Below are 25,584 nucleotides of genomic sequence, written 5' to 3'. Positions count from 1 at the left end.
CTTTGAATAAAGTTCAACTGCTTCAGATGTGGAGTTGAGTTTCTGCTGGGGTTTGTAAAATCCTAAATTCCCACCCCTCACCCCGCCTCAAAAAAAAAAAAAGTTAAGGGACTTACCACTGCCGCAGCCTGAAGGAGCCACCTTTTCTCCACTGGAGCTGCCACATGCTCCTCTCATCAGGGGTGAGGGTGCGTATGCGGGCAGATGGCACTCGCTTACGCACTCCATCCCTGGTGGGAGAAGTGTGTGATGCCTCCAGCCACGTGCAAGGTCCCTTCAGCCACACACAGCAGGGTGCCTCCAGCTGCAGTCTGGCAGCTCCAGGCATGTGGCAGGCTCCAGGGGTTCCAGCTTCACCAGCCACAGTCTGGTGAGTTCCAAGCATTTTTTTTTTTTGGTGGGTGGGTGGGTGGGGTAGAAAGAAGACTGGGGCTCGGGGAGCCTGGTGGGAGTGGGTGGGTAGTAAACCCTCATATTTAACAGAAATTCTGGTTTCATGGACATTAGTCAGTTAAATCGAGGGTTTAAGTGTAATCAGATATGCTGCTTGACTTCATCTATGTATACAGGACTACTGTATAAGTGGCCAGACAAGTCATTCAACAGGTCACTAAAGCTGCAAGAGTAGAATACAAGATTATTAGTGTTTTCAATTAACATTGCTGCTCCCCACCATTTTTTGAGTCCCTTCTGTAGACTCCAGAGGAGAACCTTTGACGTCAGCTTTCTCTTGGACTGTTGCTTCAGTCCTTCCAGAGGCCCTTGCTAAGTTCGGTTTAGGTCTCAGTAGGCGTCCTCTCACTGATGGCTTTCCAGTAGCAGCTTTGTCAGTTTCCCTTAAGATACAACAAAAAAAACAACATCTAATCACTGCAAAGAAACCCAGTATTTTATGTAACCAAATATATCCTCCAAAAATGTTATGTGCATAGTCCATACTAATAAAACAACAGCTGATAAATCATTACTTTGTTCAGTTGTGGGTATGCTTTACTTCTTCCAAGTATAGAACTTTTTTTTATAAGTAAAGACAGTGATCATAGATTTTCTGGATTTTGTCCTGTACGGGGCCACAACTTTCAAAGGGAATATTACAATATAGAACAGTTGCAGGGTGGATAAAAACAGACTTTTTTTGAAAAACAAAAATATTCAATGGTTATTTGAATTATACAGAGTTTTTATTTTTAAATAATCCTGTTTAATGTTAACCTGAACTTAACACAAAGGCTCTCTCTACACTAGCACCGCCCTTTCGAAAGGGGATGCTAATGAAACACATTGGGATATACTAATGAGGCACTGAGATGAATATGCAGCACCTTATTAGCATAATGGCGGCCGCAGCACTTCAAAAGTGCCACTTTCAATCGCGCATGGCTCATCTATATGGGGCCACGTCGAAATGTTACTCCTATCTGGCCGAAAAGGACCCCAGGTAGGCGAGCCGCACGTGATTGAAAGCCACACTTTCCAAGTGCAACAACTGTCATTATGCTAATGAGGCGCTGCATACTCATTGCAGTGTCTCATTAGCCTATCCCAAGTGTTTCATTAGCATCCCCCTTTCAAAAGGGGGGGTGCTAGTGTAGACATAGCCAAAATGTGTTAGACCTAAATCAGTGATCTCTTAAAACAGTTAAATATAGTGAATTCATAAACCTCTATATTTATTCTTTTTTTCTATGTTTTTTTCCTTTGCTTTCTCTACATTTTCCAGTATGCTCTCTTTCTTGCATTCATCCTCCTTTTTTCCTCCAGTAGAAAGAATCCCACCTCTCTCCATTCCAGTCAGCAATCAATCTTAGCCACTACCCTGGCCTATGGATTTTCTCAGTTTGGGTTTCTGGAAGCAGATAATGGAGAGAAACCATCATATACTACTAAAAAACTCTTTTGGAGCAGAAGCTCATCAGATTCCATGTCTGCAGTGGCAGGGCCAGTAAGGCTATTACAGTCACTACCATGGGACTTTAAAAAGCTAATAGCCTAGGTTGGAGACAACAGAAGGAAGTTAGTATGTTGTAGTATTGCATGATGATCAGATGCTCTGAATAGTAATACACACTAGACTAATTCAATCCCTACCTCTCACTCATTCAGATCTATTAACCTGACAAAAAACTGCCAAGATGTAGGTATTTTAAGTTGCAGTCTGTAAATCGCAATAAATACAGAATAACCAGATTATCCCTATGCAACATTTTGAAGTTTACTACAAGCAGTATTCCTTGACAAGAGAAACTTAGTTCTTTTTAAAGTAAAGTATTTTTAAAATAAAGAGGAATAAAAGTCTACCTGCTGTGTCATGTGAATAGATTTTATAAACATACTACCTACCCCAATCATGACTTAGAAAAACACAGATTTGTCTCTGGTTAGACAACAACCATTGCTAAGCAGAACAAGTCTACTCACATTGTTTCAGATTTAGAATCATGGCTTTTTCCTGCCGTACTCGCCTTTTCTTCTGGTTTATGTAAATCACATACTTCGCTGTTCTATGTGGAAACAAAGTAATATTTAGAATTCCTGATCCATGCAATAGTGACGAAAATCTTGGTACAAGACAGTTAAATATTGGTGACAAAGGAAAGTGAAAACAAGGCTCCTCTTTCACCTCTATGTTAAATCAAGTGAGATTCTAGTACTTATTGTAACTACTGTTGGCTAAAGACCTTAAAAACAAACAAACAAACAAACAAAAATCTTTCCACTAGAGATCACTACCATTACTGCCAAAAGTAAGAATGATAAAGAGAATTACTCTTGATCAACAAACGAAGTATAGAAATCTACCTTTTGTAGAAGAACAAAAACATTATCTCTGTAACATGATTTTTCCTCCTTTTAGCTACAGAATTGTTTCATCATGTACATAACCTTAAAGAGATGTATTCCCTTTACTGGCAGGTTTGGTATTTTCTGATTCTCAAGATGATTTCATATGCAAATTTAATTAACTTTAACCACAGCACACCCAAGATACCATGTAAAAAACGGTACTGAGAGCAGTCCAAGCATTCTGATAGTGATTTTCTCAAGGCCATTCATATGTATTACAACATCAGTATACTTCATAGTAAGATGGCCTGACAATACATATGCTTAGTTCTGGTTTGTAGGCAGGATTGTGGTGCATTATAAGGGTCCAGGCTATTCTTTCTACTTGTACTCTTCCGAAACATTTCAGTGTTATATTTCTGTAATGCTTGAGGAAATCAAAGAGCTTTACAATGATTAGAATTAGCCAACCTCCCAGGAAAAATGAGGAACTTGGCTTATTTTTCAAATATAAATTAATGGCTGAGGGTCACAAGTTTAAATAACTAGCGCAAAATAGTATAGGAAGTACATAGCAAGATCTCATAAACCTGCAGTGTCCAATAAGAATTCAAAACTTGCCACACTTGTTGACGTCCTTCCATATCTGCCACATGTATCATACACAACTTTGTTAAATAATATTAGAAAAAGAAATACCTTTCTGGCTTTTGAATTAGCACAAAACTGTAAGACGATGTAATAATCACAGACACAAGCACGGCAACACGATTCATTGAAGTAAAGAAAAGCTAACTACAGAAAGGCTTTGAACCTCACTTAGCCTGTAACAACTACCCCACACGTGGCTGGGAGTGGCATGGCTCCAGCTGTTCCCTGTGAATAGCACACTGACAGAGGTGTTGCCCCCATGTGCTAGAGGGCATGATACTAAACCTCCAACCTTGCCATGCTCTACAGGGCTCCCTTTCAGCAAGGGCAGCATCAGTGCCCGCAGGGGTTCCCCAGTGGCTAGAAGGCTGCCCACTGCTTGCACATGTGCTAATCATCTTGAGCACGTGTCCCGAATTTGAGGAATTACTTCTTACGAGTTAGGTATGCATGCATTCACCACAACGCAGTGTCCTATTTGCCACATGTGGCAAGTAGCGAACATATGGGACACCAGTCTTAAACCATCCCAAGCTTCCACCAGAAGATAGTCTTAGAAGGGATTAAAACACTGAAAGAATGCTTAAGACGAGCATTACTAATTATGCCAGTAAGTATGTGGTACTAAGTCCCCGTCCTACTGAACTCCAGAACAAATAAGCTAATTTTATTAGTTCAATTTTCTCATATAGGCTGTGTCTACACTTGCCCCTTCTTTTTGAAAGGGGCATGGTAATGAGTGAGGTCAAAAGATGCTAATGAGGTGCTTTCATGAATATGCAGCACCTCATTAGCATAACGGCAGCCGTGGCAATTCAAAAGTGCCTCTTTCGAATTGTGTGCTGCCCATGTAGACGGGGCCTTTTGAAAGGACCCCCAGTCTTCAAAAGCCCCTTATTCCGATTTGGTTTTAGGAATAAGGGGCTTTTGAAGACTGGGGTGTCCTTTCAAAAGGCCCCCATCTACACGGGTGGCACGTGATTAAAAAAGCGGCACTTTCAAATTGCCGCGGCAGCCATTATGCTAAGGCATTGCATATTCATGGCAGGCCCTCGTTTGCATCTTCTGACCTCACTCATTACCATGCTCCTTTTGAAAAGAAGGGGATAGAGTAGAAGAAGCCTTAATGTCTTATTCTGGAAAGCTAACGAAGAGTTTAAGAGGCACCTTTACTTTTTGTACTGTGCAAGTATTATATTCCTTGAATCAGTTGAGCCTAGTAAAATAAAACCAATGGAAGTAATTTACTCCAGTTACTATTAATTTATTTAATTTCTAGTGATATTTCCAGGCTGAACTGCATGAGTATTTTATGAGGTATTATCAAAGAAATCTTTATTTTATGAGAATGCTAGTATAGGTTGAACCTCTATTCTGGCACCCTTGGGACCTGACTGGTGCCAAATGAGAGAATTTGCTGGACCATGGGAGGTCAATATTATCTAGCAGTGTCACCAACACTTGCATGCTTAGAAGACATTTAGGGGTAAATTACAGCTAAACAACAGCAAAGAACACAGAGAGCCAGGACTGGTGGCTGTAAACAAATGATGGGGCCACAGGAAACCTGGCCACATACATGATAAGTGGTCATTCAGATAATTAAAATCATGCCAATTACAGATGTTGCTGGACAAGAGGTTGAACCTGTAGTAGTATGGGAAGGATTACTAGAGACCACAAAATCCAAAAAACAAATATACCTTTGCTTCGCTGGTTTCTTTACCATTTCCGTTTTCATTTCTGGTACCTGAAGTTTCAGATTTTGAAGGCTGAAAATCTTGTGAACCAGAGATGGTAACTGGCGTTTCTGCTTCAGAAGGTTCAGTTTCTATTAATCCAGTATTAGTATCTTGAAAGCTTCAAATAAGGCAGAGAAAACATAACATTAGTATTTTTAAACACACAAGTTGATTAGAGTTGCAGGGTTAGACTAAACTGTGGAGTTATTAAATATCCATGTGCATTTGCCCAAACCAACACTGCAGAAATTTTAAGAGTTCTGGTGAACCTGCCAAATCGTACTCAGACAAAGGGAATGAAGTTGGCTGTCGTAACAGTTCTTGCAACCAAATACAGAAGCACTGAAAATCTTTGGTGTATCTGAGTAAAATGCTTTCTTAGCATTGCCTATAAAGGATTATTTTAAAAGCAGAAAAGCTTCTGAATATTTTGAATTGGCACAGCAACGTTCCGATTTTATATGGAATATCGAGAGAAGCATCAATACAATGAAATTGTATTTCAACTCAAAGAATATTACAGGGTGAACCTCCCTGGTCCAGCACCATCAGAATCTGATCAGTCTCAAACCAAGGAATTTGCTGGACAAGGGGTGATCAATGCCAGTCCCTCCACTGCTGCCAGTTGTGGGGCTCTACTCTAGTGGGAGCACAGGGGCTGGCAATGATGGAATGGGAATCTTGGGAGAAGAGGTGGGTCAGCTGTAGAGCCACATAACCAGGGGCCACGCCCAGGACCACCAGGCTGTGCTCTCGCCCCACCCTCCACCCACAGCCACTTCCCCCATCTCCTTCCTCTCCTCCCCTGAGCTTGAACACCAGAAATCAGCTATTTGTGGTACTCCAGAAGCTCTTGGAGGATGGGGAAGCACTTGGTGAATGTGTCTCTTCCCCACAAGTGCTGCAGGCCCAGAGCACCCAGATACCAGACTATGGATGTTTTCAGACAAGAGAATTCTGGATTATAGAGGTTCAACCTGTATTGAAGTGTTTACAGTTTATGAGATAACTGTGGGAGAACTATGATTTACATAACATCAATAAATATTTGTATAACACTGTAATGGTGACGTGAAAATCCTTGTAACAAACATGGAAATTAATGACACAAAGTGAAATACTATGTACTTTAAAAAAAGTTCCTTAAAGTTCATGACCAAAAACAACTGCATCGACAGAAAACCTGGTTAGGTTTCCACTTAATTTCACATGAAGTATAGTTTTGTTTCCCCACCAGTGTTACAGAAGATAAATTTTATAGTGAGAACTTTACAGAATGCCTGCCGCAACCCCAAAGGATAGTAGTAAGGTTACTGGTGTCACCACAATTTCCCTAAAGGTTTAGGAAAAGATTTAAAGTAAGTCAATGTGCATCCCCCAAATGAGAGATATCACTACATGTGGTTTTACATGGAGAGAAGACTTTCAAGGAAAAGAATATGTTGCAGGTATAAAATTAAATCTAGTGAGTCCATCACTCTTGAGGGCAAAGCTTGACAATACATGGAAACCAAAGCCCTGCCCATCTTTACCAAGGAATGTGATGGTAAAAATAAAAAACATAAAACTAAGGTAATTTTAAAAATCAAACTGTTTACTGCTGTGTTTGAGTCAGATGTTGCAAAAATTACCTGGATAAATTGAGATCACTTTCTTTGGTTTTGTCATTCAGTTGTAAGCAGGAATGTGAGTCTGGCTCTACAAAGACAGTAGTCTCATCCACATTTTCTTCATTAAGAATATCCAGCTCCTCCTCACATTCAGTAATATGACTATCATTGTTCATACCAGACACTGCATTTTTTTCTGTTAACAGATTGTTAGGTATTTAATAGGTATTCCCAGAAAACATCTGGTAAAGTTAGGTACAGATTCCAAAACATCCAGAGGATAAACTGAGCAGTTAAAAATAGGTATTCTATTGTAGACATTATTGTGAGGACCAATTTGGCACACCCAAGAAGAACCTGAATTTCTGGAAAAAAGTACAGTTTAAAGTGCTTCTCACTGGGCAACTCAAAATAAAGCAACCAAAAAAAAATTACTACTTCACTTTTGAAAGTTCAATCTTATGGGTATAACAGATGAAGTTTAAAACTTTAGGTTAAATTCAGATTTGTTGCTACAGCCAGAAGAAAGAACATCACTTTCTTCCAAGTGGAGTAAAATTTGGACTCCACGAAGGAAAAATATTGCATTTGGGGATTTTTTTAAAATAATGGTTCTGTCATTGAACAGAGGTCAACTGCCAGTTACCACTTCTGAAAAAGACACAACGCTTTCATGAAAGCCATTACAAATTGGAGATTTATGGAATTATAAACATACTGTAATTTGTTGAAAACTGAACAGGAATTCAAGTTAAAGTTACTTACTTTTTCTTCACCTACATTAACATTCAAAGAACTTTGAAAATCTAGATTATTCCGTTTACTGATTTACATTCCATTCAGTTTGGTGGTTCCAGGCAGTTTCACCATTAATTAACTTTTCACACACCCATGATGTAAAGTTTTAAACACTTTGTGGAAAACTACTATATCCCTATAAAACTAGGTTGGCTTTTTTTTTTTTTTAATTAAAATATTTCTCTAGCTGTTGAATTTTAATGGTGTTTGTTTGGAGATGTGTGTTTTAAGAAAAATTAGATTTGCAGCCAAGACAACCCAACAGTGCTCTATAAAAAGAAATGTGCCACAAAACTTTCACCAAAAGGTTTATGAATTCACAATATATTTTTCCCCATGTAATCCATACTGTGCATTAACAAAGCTGAGGTGTCACCTGTGTAACTACAGTTGTTTAACCAAACAATATTCCATAATAGACTGGTAATTGTTGTAATGGGCTACCATGAGTTATATCTGAACATCACTGTGCAACATCAGATGGTCCAGAAAGTGTCTTGAGTGCTCTTGCTTAGAGGTACTTCAGAAAATATATCTGTGCCCCAAGGTCTGCAGTGAAAGATCCAATTTGTTTCCAGGTGTCATTCAACCTATTTTTCACTTCCAAACCTTAAATGGCTTGGAGTCTTGGGAACCAAAGAGATCAATTCTCCCTACGTGTAATAAATGGCACTTGATCTCAACTAAGGTACAAAAGCTAAACAGAACACCCACTAAAAAGAGAGGAGCTTGCAAGACACTTTTTGAGAAAGGCCCTCAACTCAAGTTCACCTCTCCCCAATGATTTGTTGGCCTACAGAGCACACGGTGAAGCTATGGATTCCCCCAGACTTCCAAGAAGGAGGAGGGTTAAAGAGTGTACACAGTTAACTAAGAGGAAGGTAACTGTTAGACTTAAATTGAATGAAAATAATTACCATCCTCTCCAAACAAACTACAGTACCTACATGCTATAATTATCATAGCATTCAAAGGCCCAGTGGGAACACATCAGGTGCTTCTATAGGCTAAGATGTGGGAATTGTAATTTAATGAGGTGGCTAAAGCATAACAAACGAAGAATTAAGGTTGAGCATTTTAATCTTACTTTTCTTGTTGGATTTCCCCCCCTTGGCTGCTTTCGAGGGGGCAGCTTTCTCTTCAGCCAGATTCTCCACTTCTAGCTCAGAAGCTTCTTTTTTCTTCTTTTTCCTTGTCTTTTTGGATGTCACTGGCTCCAATGTGATCTGTTCTTCTGTCTGTTCAGAGATAGTCAGAGATTCTTCATTCTCCTTTTCAGCTGTCCCAGCATCTGCTTCTGTTTCTTCATCAGAAATTCTGACACCCTGAGAATCATCCTGGTCGTTACCTGCTTCTCTGCTGACCACCTTAGCTATGAAAGACAATACGGTTCAAGAATTGGAGGGGTAGCCGTGTTAGTCTGGATCTGTAACAGCAGATGAAGCGAGTCTGTGCTCACGAAAGCTCATGCTCAAAACTTTTCTGTTAGTCTATAAGGTGCCACAGGACCCTTCATTGCTAATACGGTTCAAGGTAAATAAGTATTATAAACTAGGAATCTCAAAGGTCTTTCCGCTATCCATATCTGGTGCATTCATCTATGCATGACAATAGCTGTCAGATACAGCGGTAGAGTCACAAAGAAATGTTTGGGCAACCAACCTCCAAAAGCAGTCAAGTCTCAGGACCAGATAACTGCACACATTGGAGGGGAAAGGGGATAGGAGACTTTCCTTGAATATGAGACAGTTAAAAATATTCTATACACAATGCAATATACAATATTGCCCTTTTGGGTTTTAGGTTGAGTAACTGCACTTAGGCAAATGAATTTGATACCTGTCTTCAGTGAAAAAAAAATCCTATTATTGTGAGTACAATCTAATTTATGTCTAAATAGGGTAGACCCTATGGTAACAAGCAATCCTGTAGCAACTTAAAGACTAACGAGATTATTAGCTAATGAGCTTTTGTGGGTAGGACCCTAACTTAATAAACGTGCTAGTCTTTAAGCTTCTATAGGGTTACATGTTATTTGTGAAGCTAGAGAAAGATGGCTACCCCTCTGTGATAGTACAATCTGATACTTCTGATAAATTCTTTGCTTTTGTTATTTTCCATGGTACTCAACATTAGGAACATAAACTTTCTAAGCAGATTTGTTTTCTGGTTTTGGTAAATCACTCCTAAAAAGGACTCTTTAATTTTTAAAAATATTGTATACATGTTTGGATTTAGAAGTAATGTAAGACTGTTTTAAGAACTGTTTATAGTTTTAAAATGTAGTTTTGTTATTCTTTGAACATTACCCACTGTCTTAAGCTGTTCTGGGGAAAATGGCATTGAGAGCAATATGAGAAATGCTGTTAGAAAGGTGATACTGTCTAGGAAGCAGCAGCCAAAAACGTAATGCTTAAAGAAATTTACTTGTTTGAAATTACTAAATAAGATTATGAATATGACTAAATGGAAATCATACCTCCTAGGCTGCACACCACATTTTAAAATGTTAAGTTTATTGTTTAGCCCACGACTACTTGTACTTGTTTTCCTCTTGTTAAATGACCAAGAGTGAAACACTACAATAATAGTCTGTATTACTATCTCTAACACAACATTTAAAATTATATACCTTTTTGCTTTTTCCGAGATTTGGGCAGCTTCTTCTCTTTTGAGCTTTGTTTTCTAGCAGCTCTTTGCTTCCTCTTTTTCTCTTCTTCCAGTACCTCCTCAAGCAATTGAGCAAAGAATTCAAAGTCAAATGGTCGCTTTTCTTCTGTCCAATCAAAAGAGTAAAATGTAAAAGGTTTTACAGTTAATAACGAATAAGCTTCTGTTTTCTTCAAACAAATAATTCATGTGATTTCCATGGCCACCCACCACTTTCCATGTTGCACTTTTCATGACAAGTCAGTATGTTTTACACAAGTGGCACTGAAAAGTGTGCAGAGACCAGAGCTAACTAGTATTAGGTGTGCAGAACTCAATTTTTTTTTAAAAAAGGGTAAATGAAAAACCCTTGAGCATCTAAGAGTTTTGCATAATCATTTCAAAAATTCTGAGTAATCGCAACATCAAATTATGACTCACAGGGCTAAATGAAGTAGACACTGACTTTCATGAAAGTAACAGTCCAGAGTTTTCTGCAAGATGTGCACTTATGTGACTGCTCAGGAGAGATTCAAATGCCACCCAGTTTATTAACACCCACTGCTAGTTTTTTGCTTCCACTGGCAGGCACAATCACACATGCCTCGGTGCACATAAAAAAGTTATTCCACACATGGATGGAAAAAAATCCAAACATGGATGAAAAAATAAAAGGAAAATTTGAACCTACGTACGACATGTCATTCAAGAGACTCAGAGTGTTCTACAATTAGTAATTAATGGATTTGCAACATGTGAGATAATTAAAACACTCTCCATTTCACAGACACACTCTGGGGAACAGAGAGATTTTATGCTTAGCCCAAAGCAGACACAAAATTCACAGACTGAAACCTAAAAGAGCCTTCCAGTCTCCTACTTTACAATATATTAACTTCTACATTTCAAGTCTTCCAAAGAAACAACCTGCTGTAGAGCTAATTTACAGTAGGCCCCCCCTCCCCCCACCAACTTACAGGATTTCAACTTGCGCATTTTTTGGAATGATGCAAATCGAATTCAACAATTACTGCCTGGTCGCTGCACCCTCCCGCTGGGCCCTGCGCAACCCCCGCTGCCCACAGTGCGCCCCAGCTGTCCCTCCCGCCTGGCTCTGCTGCAACCCTGCCCTCTCCGGCTCACTGCTGCCCATCTCGAAAAGTCAGGGGCTTGGGAGCTGTGGCAAACATGGTGGCGGCTTCGTGTACCCCCCGGCTGGTGCAGCGGAGCTGCTTGTGGTGCTCGCCATGCTACTCTCGCTGCCCCAGTCCTGGCTGTGCTTAGGTCCCTGCTCTTGTGAGTGGTGGGGAGCCCCAAGCCCAGCATAGCAGCACTAGTCAGTTTCCCAGCTCTCACAGGCAGAGGGGAACAGGCAGCCGTGTGCAGCTGCTGGAAGCTGGGAGCACAAAGGCCCAGCTGCTGCCTGGTTCCCAGCTCCCCACGACTTGCGGGAGAAATGAAACTGACCTGCACTGCTGCACCTGGCTCCCTGCAGCATGTGGCTCCCAGCTCTTGCAAGCGGCAGGGAGCCGGGAGCCAGGTGCAGCAGCGCTGGTTAGTTTCCCTGCTCCCTCAAGCTGCGGGGACCCTGAAACCAGGCAGCAGGAAGAGCACTGCAAGCAGTGCCACTGCACCAGCCACTGGGTGTACAGAGCTGCCACCATCTTCACCACAACTGCCACTCGCAGCCCCAACCCAGGGAGACCTGAAGACAGCAGGGCATCCTGCTCCCTGGGCTAGCTCTTTGCCCCTCCCCGTCTCCATCCCAACTTATGTGACTTTTCACTTACAGGTGCACGTGGTTGCCCAGGAATGCAACCTGCACGTAAATCGGGGTTTGACTGTACTGGATCAAACGAAAGCACAAAAAATTTGCATACTCATACCTATGTTCTTCAGATGAAGAGTTAAGTTTAAAAAAAAAAAAAAAAAACAACTTACTGAACGCTTTATCTATCCTCCATCCATTTGCTTTTTCCTCACGTTTAAACTTGTTCTGAAAAAAAATGTCTATTTTAAATTATATTCATCCTTCTCCAAAAAGCAAACGATACAGTACCACAGATATAAAAGGTAGCAAATCAGGACCAAAACAGTACTCCTTTATCTAATTAGAAAGTTGAACTCATTTGTATCAGTTCAAGAAACATGTATTTCAAGCATATTATTCTGGGACGACAACTACGTTCTGAAACAATACAATTACCTGTGTTCCCACCCACCCACCCCGCCACCGCCAAGCAGAATAAATTTTCTTATGTGCACCAATGTGGAGGTGATGCATGACACATCACCTTCACCTTGGTGCTGATACCAAAACGCATGTGTTATGGGTGGAGTTCTGAATGTGGGAGTGGGCTCAGACCTGGGGCAGAAGGTTGAGGGGCTGGAGTTTGAGGGAGCTACACGGGAGCTAGGAGGTACAAAGCTGTAGGATGGGGCTGTAGTTTAGTTGCTCAGGGCTGAGACAGAGGGTTAGGGCGCAAAGGCTCCAGTTGGCAGTGCAGAAAAGGGGCTCCAGGTTTGCCGAGATGCTCAGGAATAGAGATAAAGTGTGGGCCAAAGGGGTACAGGCCAGTATTCCTTGTAAGCTGTGCACTGGTGCAGCTGTGCAGGAGAAATTCAAACACTGCCCAGTACATCAGCAGAGCGCCCACAACTATGTCTTTGTTTCTACTGGTGGTGCACATTTGCATATGTTTTGGTGCACAAACATTTTTTTCCACATGTGGATGGAAAAAACTAGAGAAAATATTGGTAAAAGGCACTGGGCTGGGGGCGTGGGCTTTGAGACAGGGCCAGAGGTTGAGCTTTTGGGAAGCAGGAGGATGCTCAGGACCGGTGGGGCAGGTCAAGGCTTGTGCTTACCAGAATAGCTCTGTGCTGGGGCTGGTGGAGAGGGGCTCCTCTCCACTGATCCTGGCAGCTTTAGGGATTGGGCAGAGGGAGTCTCCCCAGTGCAGTCCCAAGCCCCTGCCCAGCACTTGATGGGAAGCTGCACAGCTGTGCAGCAACAAAGCTTAAAGGGGATTATGACTGTTACAAACTTTACTCAAGAACCAAAAAGCATCAGAAGTACAGCACAGAAACAGCATAAAAGGTTGAGAACAAAAGCAAATGCTGACAGTTGCTTGATTTACCTTAATCTCCGTTCTTGCTCTATGAGGAAACAGTTGACCAATTAGAGAGAAGTCTGTTCCTACCATGCTGATAGCTAAGAAAAACATGTCAGTTTCTGTAACATAAATATATAGACATGTAAGTATTGAATGTTTTATGAAACAAAATATTTACATTTAAGAGTTAAAAAAAGATGTATCGCATATATTCAGAAACACAACTAAATTCCAAAGCCTGACACTATTTTAGTTCACTATTTCACAATTTAAGGACAAAAGGAAGAAGTAGACCAGTGCTCTTGAAAACTTTTGAGACCACAGAACAATCAATCAATATTTTTATGTGGAACACCTGTGAAAATTTTCTTAAGAAACTGTCAGACCAAAAGAAAAAAAAAGCCAGCAACATATGCAGCAAGACAAAATTGAAATGATTTAATCAGGTATTCGTAGCAATGAAGTAGTAACATTGTATCTGGTTTACTAACAGAAAATACATTTATCAGTGTACATATAAAAAAAAGTCAGATGCTTGCAGTACAACTGCAAGCTGTTCACGGATCACCAGTGCTCCACAGAACACAGTTTAACAAACACTGGATTAGAGCATCAAGTATCGGAGCGGTAGCCGTGTTAGTCTGGATTAGAGCATGTGATCTGAAATTCTGCATGCCACAGGCCATTCAATTTCACTCAGCTTCCCCTTTAATCAAAATTCTTTTTGATTGGCTTTGCTTTAATTTTCACTTTTCTTGCTTGTCACATTGAAATGATTCCTGATTCAACTGCAGAATATTGCATAAATGTTCATCTAAGTATTCACAGTATCTGCATAACTTCTGAGCATCTAACAACATGAAAAACATAGCAAACTATTTATTCTAAGTGAATATATATCCAATAAGCTAGAAACTATTGATTGATTTCTCCACCCTTCATAGTCCAATACACTAAATGTCAACATGCTGCATGAAAAATATTTTCCTCATCTCATGACTTGAACAGGGAGACCAGATTCAAGCACTATCAACACTACTCACTCCAGTAAGTTGGGAGATTTGTTTTGTAACACAAACAATATTATTTTGTTCATAAGTAAGCTATTAAGTCAGGAAGATAAACAGAAATAATTTAAAATGATCAACATACATCATGAACAACATTCACGTTCTGAGAGCTTGCTCAAAGAAAGTTGCTTCGGTGGTTATCAAATGCTTCATCTTCATATCAGCATTTAACCACAAAGAAAATCAATTTCCTCTATTCTATGCCTTGGTGAACAGTGTACTTTAAAATTAAATAATGCATGTCCTAAAAAAACAACTTCTACAGATCACACCTTTTTGACTATGAACAAGTTATTAGCATATTTGTTGAAAATATTTGAAGTTTTAGCTTATTTTACGTGTAATTATTTCAGAACTATTCTGATTTTATAGCTGTGTGCTATAAAGTGCACTTTCTCATGCTCCTCTACTAACATCATATATGCCATCATGTGCCAACAATGCCCAGATGCTTTGTGTATTGGACAGACTTCTAACTCCCTTAGACAAAGGGTCAATGGGCACAAAACAGACATCAAAACACTCCAGATCCACAAGCCGGTTAGTCAACATTTTAATGGAATGGGGCATTCTGTCAACGACCTAAAGGTATGTGTGTTACAGAAAAGGAATTATCCCACCGTTTTGGAAAAAGAAACAGCCGAGCTGGCTTTTATATTCAAATTCGGCACATTAACATATGGTTTAAATCGTGATGGGACCTTTCTCAGTCACTATAGGGGCTTGTCTGCATACTTGGCTCAATCTAATTCTTGACCTTCCCCCCCACCCCTCCACTCTCTGATTTGCTCACCTTGATTATCTTTTTCTGATTTGTCCTCCTCGCTTACCGTTTTTGGTTCTCTGTGCCTTAAATATTGAGTCTGTTCTGGTCTGGCTATGGTCTGAAGAAGTGGGTCTGTCCCACGAAAGCTCACCTAATAAACCATTTTGCTAGTCTTTAAAGTGCTATTTGACTGCTTTTGTTTTGATAGCTTGACAATGTTATTTTAGCGTTCTTATATTAAAAGAACACCGAGAACTTTCCCCTGCGCCTTGTGCATAGAAGAACTAGCAGCACAAGCTGAAGCAGCAGCTACTCAGAGAGCAAGCAAAAATTTTTAAAAATCACCAAGCTTGTTTGCAGTAAATATCATGCCAGTACAAGTGTCCCTGTCATGGACAAACAAGGAAATCTACTTAAAATGGAGAGAGAACAAGAGGCTCATCGGGCAGGACACTTTCAGGAAGTTTTAAAGAGGCCACCACCAGAAGAAGCAGCTGATATTCTAGAAGCGGAAACAGATGTTGGCATAAATACTGCTCCACCAAAAATGGAAGAAATTAGCATGGCATGAAGACCCTTAAAAAAAAATGGAAAAACCAGGACACAACCACAATGCTAAATTGTTCAAGGCAGATCCAGAACTTGCAGCCACTATTCTCCAACTGCTCTTTGCAGCAACATGGAAAGGGAAGCAGGTGCCCAAGGAATGGACTAATAGCATTATTGTTAAGATACCCAAGAAAGGAACACTCAATGACTGTAACAACTGGTGCAGCATTACTCTCCTCTCAGTGCCAAGCAAGATCCTCGCTAAGATTCAACAGATCTCAGACACTGTTGACAAATCACTGAGGAAAGAACAAGCTGACTTCCGCAAAGGAAAGGGATGTGTAGATCAATTTTTTATACTGCGTAACATCATTAAGCAATGTATTGAATGGCAGAGGCAGTTGTTCATCAACTTTATTAGTTCCAAAGAAGCCTTCAACAGCATTCAGAGGGATAGTATTTGGCATATTTTGAGAGCATATGGAATACAACAAGTGCTACAGCTCATCAAGAGTTTTTATAACAATTTCATATGTAGCATGGGAAACAATGATCTGCACTTTGACACTAAGACTGGAGTAAGGGAGGGATGCGTCATGTCTCCAATGCTCTTTAGCTTAGTCACAGACTGGGTTATACGGCGTACAATAGATGAGACATGAGGCATCAGCTGGACTGTCTTCCCTGTACCAGAGGACCTTGATTTTGCTGATGACCTTGTGCTGCTCTCCCATAAGCATTGTCAAATACAAGAGAAGACAAATCGACACTGCACCTTCAAAAAACAAGTCAGACTAAGAGTTAGCCAGAAGAAGGCAGAAGTCATGACCCTAAGAACTGAGGCACAAGCATCAGTTAAGATTGATAGCCATGACCTACCTGCCACAGAGAGCTTTACATACTTGGGTAGTATGAGACAAAACGTAGGTGTCAGAAGCGATATTCAGAGAAGACTCAGTAAAGCCAGAAATGTCTTCATGAATCTCAGTGCTGTATGGAGGTCATCACAGTACAGCCTCCACACCCAACTGAAGCTGTATCAGATCTGTGTCTTATAAACATTATTATGTGGATCAGAATGCTGGCAGATGACAGAGTTCGACCTTCATAAATTGTCAAACTTTCACATCAGAAGCCTTCGGAGGATCCTCAGTATTTTTTGGCCAAGAACCATTTCAAACAGGACTTGTTTGCACAGTGCAAGAAAAATGGCATGGCTGCCAACATTATGAAAAGATGCTGGAGGTGGGCTGGACACATGCTCAGGAAAGATGGAAGCTCCATCGCAAAGACTGCTGTGCACTGGACCCCTGAAGGGAAGCAGAAATGAGGATGACCCAAGACAACATGGGGCCAGACGGCTGAAGTAGAAATGAAGAGCATGAATCACATTTAGGGCACTGTTAAGAGGCTGGCCAATGACAGAAGTGGAGGACCTCTGTTGCCGCCCTACATGCTAGTAGACGTGAAGGGCAAGGATGATGATGAACTTTTACATTTTGGGCTTAAAATTACTGTTATTTTCTTAAAATACCTTGATTACTACTATTATATCAATTGTCAACAAAAAGCCAGATTTTTAAAATTAGCAAAACACTGAACTCACTAATTCTGCACTGAGTACTAATATTAATTCATTATTTTTAATTCTTATGTATTTCAAATGCAACCTCAAAATGGAACAACCCAATGTAATTAAGAGCTGTTTAAAAAAACCACACCTCTCAGTGCTCCAAAAGAGTTCATGAGAGAATTCAAAATGCATTACGAAAATCTTCCATGAAAAAGTCTGAGATGTGTTCTCATACATAGTGCTATCACTTTTTTGCTGCCAGCAACTAATAATGGCTAAATTCTGATAGACATTTGCATAATGTAATGCACTAACAAAACTTAGGTTCATCTTAGCTTAGCAAAAAGCAGCATACCTCCCTCAACACTACCAGTCCCTATTGCATGCTAGGAGAACCATGTGTATAACTGTTGCCAGACTGGTAAGTACACAACGTAATATGCTTTTTATACAACCTGCTCCACAGTCCCATAAATGAACCTCCTGTCAGAAGAAAATTGGAACAGTATTTCCACTTCTGGAATGGTAACCAGCTAGCCCGTTATCTTAATGGGTGTGGGATTTGTTGAGTATGCTTATGCTCAGCATAGGCTAGAACTTTGGTCATTAAGACTCTCATCCTACAACTATTTACAAAACACATCCACTGAGGTCAATGGAAATCATCATATGTGTAAAATTACACAACTTAAGGATCTGAAAGATCAAAGCCTTTGTCTTCTACACACTTTTGACTTTAAAATAAAATATACCTACCTTTATTTGACCATGGCTTAGTATAAAAACTTTTCCTAAAGCTGGAATAAGTAGTTGTCGAGCCACGCTCAAAGATAGGATCATTTTCTTCTACAACACATGATCCTTTTGTCCTTAAAACTTCTACAGTTAAGCTGCAAAGAAGAAAGCAATGCAGGAACATCAGACAAAAGAAATGTCACCGACGTAATAAAAACTGGAGAAACATTTTATTTCTATTTAGATCCCGCAAACTAAGAATCTTCCTGTTGCACTCCAAGTTCACATCAATTTACTTACATTCTACTACACCGATATCTCTCTATTGTATGAATTAGAGAATATTGAAAATGGATATTAAATTATATACAGTAGAACCTGAGAGTTACAAAGCAATGATACAAACTGATTAGTCAACCACATCCCTCATTTGGAACCAGAAGTATGCAATCAAGAAGCAGACACAGACACCGTCCTAAAAAAGCAAATACAGTACAATATTAAACTAAACATAAACTATCAAAACCATAAATGCAAAAGTTTAAAGAAAGACTTGGAAAGACAAGGCAACTGTTTGTGCTTCTTTTTTCTGTTTGAATTAACATGTTTAAAAGCAGCATTTTAATTCTGCACTGAAGTTTCAAAGCTGTATCAAATCCGCATTCAATTTTAAATGTCTGAAACCACTACCATAACATTTTGTTGAGAGTTATGAATATTTCAGAGTTAAGAATAACCACTATTCCCAACACATTCATAACTCTGAGGCACTACTGTAATTCTCAAACTGTAGGTCAGGACCTCATATGCCCCACTGTGCACGGCTAAGGTTACATGCCTCTGGCCCAGGGAAGAAGCCACTGGGTTTCAGCAGGCTTGGTCTTTAGTCCCCTCTCCTGGAGCCTTGCAGCAATTTTGTTGCCACAAGGGTGTCACAGGGCAATGAAGTTTTAGAACCACTGCCTAATATTTTAAAAATATGGACCACATCTACATTAAATTAGCTGTAGTGTGCCCTAATATGTCAAAAATGTTTGTGCAGTTAGCCTTAAACTGTCCAATAAAACTCATCTGCTAGGTCACATATGGGAAATTCTTCATTTTCTTTTGACTATTCCAAGTTCTTGTATTAGTACATCCGTAAGGTCCTGTAATGACCCAAATCCTGACCCTCTCATGATGTACTACATATAGCCCTAATTTGTTACCCAACATGGAACTAAATTGTAAGGTATTATGTAAAATTATAAAGCCAGATAGCTAACTCAGTGAGCAGGAGTTACACTGTTAACCACTCTGGACACCAGACAGCAATTCACCATACACACACAGCACGAGAATCAGCTGTAGAATACCAATTACCTTTCTTCATCCAAAATAATTGAACCATCTTCTGCTACCTTCACTCGAGGAACTAGAAGAGGACCATCATTCTCCTCCCCTTCCTCTGGCTCAGCCTCAGTTTCCTCCTCCTCATGATCAGGAACACTTCTCTCTTCTGGCCTATTTTTGAAAGATTAACACTTAAGCACATACACACAAGTAGCAATTTCTTCTGGTCACTATGGACCTACCAGATTACCACGTGCATTATTCAGCCACCTAGTTAAAACGCCTACATTAATTTGAACATTTATAAAAATAACTCGATAGAGGAAGATGACAGTTTGCTGGATGCATATAAAATTAACAACATAAACAGATGTTTAATATGTTAATTGGCTGCAAGAGTAACTTCCATTGAATTACAAGTATACACTGTCACAATAATAATTAAAAACGCAAAGATGGCAACACTAACCTATTACCGTGAACAACAAGATACTCATCACAGTTAGCCTGCCCCAGGAAGTCTGAGTAAACGGATTAGTTTCTACATTCTACTCCTGGACAATTTATCTGATGACTACTATTTTCTCCCTCATCTTTCCACCATCTAAAATAATTAATTTAAAACAAAGGAATAAATTTATCACAAGAGCAAGTAAGGAACAGGACAATCCCATCCATATCACTTATTATTCACAGAATATACTGCTTTTCCAACAGAAGGCATTTTGACTTTAAGCACCCAAGACACAAAGGCTTACTCTTTCATCTGAACCTGTGTAGAATTCTTTTCACTTTTCTTTTCTTCTGCCAGTGAAGATCTATTAACAAAATTAGAGAAAAGACAATAGTCACTGATGCAATCTACTCTCAAAAAAAAACAAAAAAAAAACCAACCCTAAAATCTGTGTTAAGTCAGAAAGCAAAAGATCCTTACTAGGGCACTCTCTTTATGTCATGCTATTGGATCATCTAATCTCACAATCTGTATATACCACTAAATGACTCGAGCAATTTAAGGTTCTAAAAGCATACAGTTTAGGAGAATTCGTAAAAGAACCTGCTGTCATTCATTGTCAACTGACTTCACATCAATTGTCAGTCAGGATGCGATTTAAAAAAGTCAGACGATTTATATGATGGTTGCACTGAAACGTTAACTAACTTTCAACCTACAATTAGGAAAAATTCAAATAAGATCACATATATGCACAGTTTTGGTTATATCATCCACCTTTTACTTATTACTTGTCGATTTAAATGGAAAATACTTCAGGATATGAACCTTACCCCTCTGCAAGTTTGTACAGAACTGAACACAAGACTCTAATTCTGACTGCAATACAAATACCAATAGTGATACAGCATTCAGAAGCTTACATTGCCACAGCACAGACTTTACCTGTTCTATGGATAAATACTGCTTCTACAGATAAAGAGGACTTTAGAATCCAAGACTGTCAGTATAGTACATTTTACAAAAGATTAAGTTAGTATACATGGACAAAAACAATTTACCTTTAAGTAAAGAGAACTATACTTACTTCATAGGATTGTTTTCTGGCAGGTAGTATATCAAGTCTCTCATCGTCATTTTGGAATGATCTGGTGGAGTTTTTCCTTCAATTATTGTAGGTCTACTTTTCCATTTTTTCTACATACCAAAGACATCTTTATTTAGATTTTTTTTAATTACAATAAAGTTAGAGAACAAAATTGTGTAACTTTATTTACAGTGTCCAATACTCAAAGACACCATCAACCTTAACTGACCTGGTTTCTCAAAAGATTCATTTCTCTGTGTGGGCATGAGAATTTAGACCCAGAATCCAAAACATACTGGATGCAGGGTCTAGCATCAAAAACTAAAATGACTGGTGCATGCCAAACTAGGAAGCCTGAGATGCTTCAGATTGTATTTTGTCTTGCCTAATTCAAAATAAAACAAATATTTCCACAGGATTGCAACTGTTGAGTTTTCACTTGAATGACAAATTTAACATTTAAAAATGAACACTGTCAATTAAAAAATAGTTAAAGGTATTTTTAGATGCTATGAATGTTCCTGACTTACCTGCCATTCTGTGTCACTTTTTTCAAAATTATTATTTTATTTGAATCCTTATTTTACAGTATACGAAACCATTTTATAAAAATGTAACCAATTTTCAAGTTGATTTAGCCACCTAAAGCCAAATGATATTTTTCCTTCTCACATTTGCCTTCTCTACTGATACTATATATAAACTCTTGCATTGCGCAGATCTACTCTGTTTTCATTAGAATCTCATGCAGTAAAATATCTGTAAAGTGATTTAACTAAAAAGATCTCAACCATAAAAAAGTGAATGTTAGTTAACAGAACAATAGGAGTGAAGTGAGCTGTCTGAGGTAACATAATTGAGTCAATAAAGTTGAGTACATACCACAAGAGCCCAATTCTCAGACTCTTTTGTTGTATTTACCAAACAACAAAAATACATAATAAAAATAGTCAGAATTCTGACTGGCTTGTCAGCAGGGATGTTCTACCAGACGAAGATCCACTAGTAGAACCACCCCATCACCACCATAAAAAAAAGAATACTATCAATTTTATACCTGAGAGCACTTGCACCTTGTGATAGGACAAGCGATACTTGATCCTGCACAGGCTGCCAACACTACACTGCTGACGTCCCAGTTGCTGTAGAATACCAGTACATACTAGAACTGACCCACAGGGATCAGGCACATGTTGATCCCCTTTTCCATTTCCACTCTTCCCTATATATCAAAAGTTGGACCTTACCATCCTCTCTTTCTTCAGCTCTTCTTTAAGCATCTCTCTCAACTTCTGAGCTCTGAGGATTCTTTCACGGTCTGAGCACTTTTGTTTATCTTTTGTTAGAGGGGGTTTTGTAAGTGGCATTTCCCCTTGTGCAGGTCTTCCTTGGGTAGGTCTCTCCCTAAGAGAGGAGGGTGGATTCTTCTGGAGGATTTCATCATTTGTGGGAGCAGTCACACCCGCATTTGTCTCTTTGCTTACTGATTTTTTAAGTGGAGAAAACTGTGGCACTTGTGGGACAGGTGTTTTCTTTTCAGGCAGTATAGGAGACTTTGGAGAGCTTTCTGCATTGGTCTGCTCTGATGGACACAATTCCTTCTGAAGTGAAGAGTTACCATTAACAGACTGAGGTACTTGTTTTTGAGAAGACTTTGATACTGAACATTGTGCAGATGGAAGTGTAACTCTGGGTTTTGCTAAATTAGGCACTGTGGATATTCGTTTTCTTCTCTGTAAAGGTGTATCTGCAGGTTTCCTAACTCCATCATCACTTGCATCACCAGGTCTTTCATCTCTGTGGAAAATTAAAACAAATATCTGAAATCCCTGATAATCATAGTTTTGCTACTTTTAAGTTGGCTTTAGTGCAGTACATCTAAAACCTAAATACAGTACTATCATCTGAGGAAGTGTGTCTTACCCACAAAAGCTCATGACCTAATAAACTTGTTAATCTCAAACGTGCTAAAGGACTGCTTGTTATTTGTGAAGCAAAAAACAAACACAGCCGTTACTCTGAGATGATAGTACTAACCAAAAGTACATTACTATTTGTGAACCTTGCCTGAGAACCCATGTTTAACAAGGCCAAGAAGCTGTCAATGCTGCCTCATACTGTTGTTTCTTACATCCAAAAATAACTGTCCCCAAAACACTAAGTATATACCAGTGGTAATTAACATTAGCCAGACTGGGTTGTTTTGTTTTTTTGAAATGCAATGTTCTTTACCTTCAATCTCACCACACATTCTTTGATTACCAGGTAATAAAATACTGGAGAACAGTTTACGCTCACAATTGAAATTCATAGAATTATAGAATTGTAGAGCTGGAAGAGACTTAAAAAAGCCATCAAGTCCAGCCCCCTGCTCTAGGCAGGACCAAACCCCTCAGATCAGCCCAGCCTGGGCTTTGTCAAGCCAAAACTTAAACACCCCCAGGGATGGAGACTCCACTACTTCCCTGGGTAGACCATTCCAATGCTTTACCACCCTCCTAGTGCAAAAGTTTTTCCTAATGTTCAACCTGGACCTTCCCAACCACAAGTTGAGACCATCGTTCCATGGTCTGCCATCTGTGACCACTGTGAACAGCCTCTTTGCAACCACCCTTCAGTAAGTTGAAGGCTGTTAGCATGTCTGCCCACCCTTAGTCTTCTCTTCTGCAGACTAAACAGTCCCAATTCCCTCAACCTTTCTTCATAGGTCATATGCTCCAGCACCCTAATTATTTTGGTCACCCTCCGCTGGACCCTCTCCCGTGTGTCCACATCCTTCCTATAATTGGGGGCCCAGAACTGGACACAGTACTCCAGATGCGGCCTCACCAAGGCCAAATAAAGAGGAATAATCACTTCTCTGGATCTACTGGCAATGCTCCTCTTGATGCAACCTAACAGGCCATCAGCCTTCTTGGCTACAATGGCACACTGTTGACTCATGTCCAGCTTCTCGTCCACGACAACTCCCAGGTCCTTTTCTGCAGAACTACTACTGAGCCAGTCGGACCCCAACCTGTAACAATGCTTTACGTTCTTCGGGCCCAAACGCAGGACTCTGCACTTGTCCTTACTGAACCTCAACAGACTTCTTGAAGCCCAGTCTTCCAGTTCTTCTAAGTCACTCTGGACCCTACCCCTACCCTCCAGCGCATCTGTCTCTCCCACTAGCTTACTGTCATCCGCAAACTTGTTGAGGGTGCAATCCAAACCTCTCATCCAGGTAATTGATAAATATGCTGAACAGAACAGAATGCAGAACTGAACCCTGGGGCACTCCACTAGAAACCAACTGCCATCGAGCCATTGATTACTACCCACTGGGCCTGACCTTCTAGCCAGCTTTCTATCCATCTTACCGTCCATTTATCTAATCCAGATTCCTTTAACATGCTGACAAGACTATTGTGGGAGACCGTATCAAAAGCTTTGCTAAAGTCAAGATAAATCACATCCATTGATTTTCCCCTATCCACAGAGCCAGTTATCTCATCGTAGAAACTAATCAGATTGGTCAAGCATGACTTGCCCTTCATGAATCCATGCTGACTATTCTTGATCACTTTTCCCTCCTCCAAGTGCCTCAAAATGACTTCCTTGAGGAGCCCCTCCATGATTTTTCCAGGGACTGATGTAAGACCGGCCTATAGCTCCCTGGATCATCTTCCTTCCCTTTTTTAAAGAAGGGCACTACATTTTCCTATTTCTAATCATCCAGGATCTCTCCTGATCTCCATGACTCTTCAAAGATAATGGCCAAGGGCTCATCAATAACATAGGCCAACTCCCTCAGAACCCTCAGATGAATGAGGTCTGGGCCCAGGGATTTATGTACGTTTAGCTTTTTTCAATAGCTCCTAACCTGTTCTTTCCCCACCAAAGGCCGTCCACCTTCATCTCACAGTGCATCACTTATCGCATTAGGCTGGGAGCTGTCCTTGTCCATGAAGATAGAGGCAAAGAAAGCATTAAGTACTTCAGCTTTCCTTACATCATCTGTCACTAGGTTACCTCTCTCATCCAGTAGGCACCCCATTCCCTCTCTAATCACCTTCTTCTTGCTAACATGCCTGTAGAAACTTTTCTTGTTATCCTTCAGTCGCTATTCCAGTTGCGCTTTCACCTTCCTGATAACTGCCCTGCATTCTCGAACTATAAATATGTATCCCTCCCTAGACATCTATCCAAGTTTCCACTTTTTGTAAGCTTCCTTTTTGTGTCTAAGTTTTCCAAGGATTTCCCCAGTAAGCCACTATGGTCTCCTACCATATTTACTTCTCTTGCTGTTCATCGGAATGGTTTCTTTCTGCACCTTCAATAGAGCTTCCTTAAAATACTGCCAGTTTTCCTGGACTCTTTTTCCCTTCATGGTAGCATCCCAGGAGATTCTGCCCATCAGGTGCCTGAAGGAGTCAAAGTCTGCTTTTCTGAAGGCCAAGGTGTATAATTTACTGCCCTCTTTCCTTCCTTTGGTCAGGATCCTGAAGTCTACCATCTCATGATCGCTGCTTCCCAGGTTGTCACCCACCTCTACCTTCCCTATTAGTTCCTCCCTGTTTATAAGCAGCAGGTCGAGCCGCGCACAACCTCTGGTTGGGTCCTTCGGCACTTGTACCAAGAAGTGATCCCCAACATTCTCCAGAAACTTCCTGAGCTGCTTGTGTACCA

The 25,584-nt window shown here is 40.1% G+C and overlaps 1 protein-coding gene across 3 annotated transcripts in view; it reads right to left on the bottom strand.

Moving 5' to 3' along the window:
• Nucleotides 1-25,584, bottom strand: part of BDP1 (BDP1 general transcription factor IIIB subunit) — a 92,502-nt gene that overhangs the window by 62,518 nt on the left and 4,400 nt on the right. For all 3 annotated transcript variants that reach the window (XR_012645761.1, XM_074995411.1, XM_074995412.1), the window contains exons 2-14: nucleotides 22,164-22,713; nucleotides 20,917-21,026; nucleotides 20,134-20,193; nucleotides 19,406-19,546; nucleotides 18,065-18,198; nucleotides 13,375-13,469; nucleotides 12,176-12,230; nucleotides 10,218-10,361; nucleotides 8,673-8,957; nucleotides 6,809-6,983; nucleotides 5,139-5,295; nucleotides 2,419-2,501; nucleotides 674-836 (exon numbers count right to left, since the gene is read on the bottom strand). Coding sequence is in view for 2 of the 3 variants with exons in the window: in XM_074995411.1 (XP_074851512.1) it covers nucleotides 674-836; nucleotides 2,419-2,501; nucleotides 5,139-5,295; nucleotides 6,809-6,983; nucleotides 8,673-8,957; nucleotides 10,218-10,361; nucleotides 12,176-12,230; nucleotides 13,375-13,469; nucleotides 18,065-18,198; nucleotides 19,406-19,546; nucleotides 20,134-20,193; nucleotides 20,917-21,026; nucleotides 22,164-22,713 (2,152 nt within the window). In the remaining variant the exon portion in view is untranslated. The remainder of the gene's footprint in view (nucleotides 1-673; nucleotides 837-2,418; nucleotides 2,502-5,138; nucleotides 5,296-6,808; nucleotides 6,984-8,672; nucleotides 8,958-10,217; nucleotides 10,362-12,175; nucleotides 12,231-13,374; nucleotides 13,470-18,064; nucleotides 18,199-19,405; nucleotides 19,547-20,133; nucleotides 20,194-20,916; nucleotides 21,027-22,163; nucleotides 22,714-25,584) is intronic.

Source organism: Carettochelys insculpta, chromosome 5 (genome assembly GCF_033958435.1).
Source record: "Carettochelys insculpta isolate YL-2023 chromosome 5, ASM3395843v1, whole genome shotgun sequence".
Taxonomy (NCBI): domain Eukaryota; kingdom Metazoa; phylum Chordata; order Testudines; family Carettochelyidae; genus Carettochelys; species Carettochelys insculpta.
The sequence above is the reverse complement of the archived record's forward strand: the minus strand, read 5'-3'. Positions and strand labels throughout refer to the sequence as shown.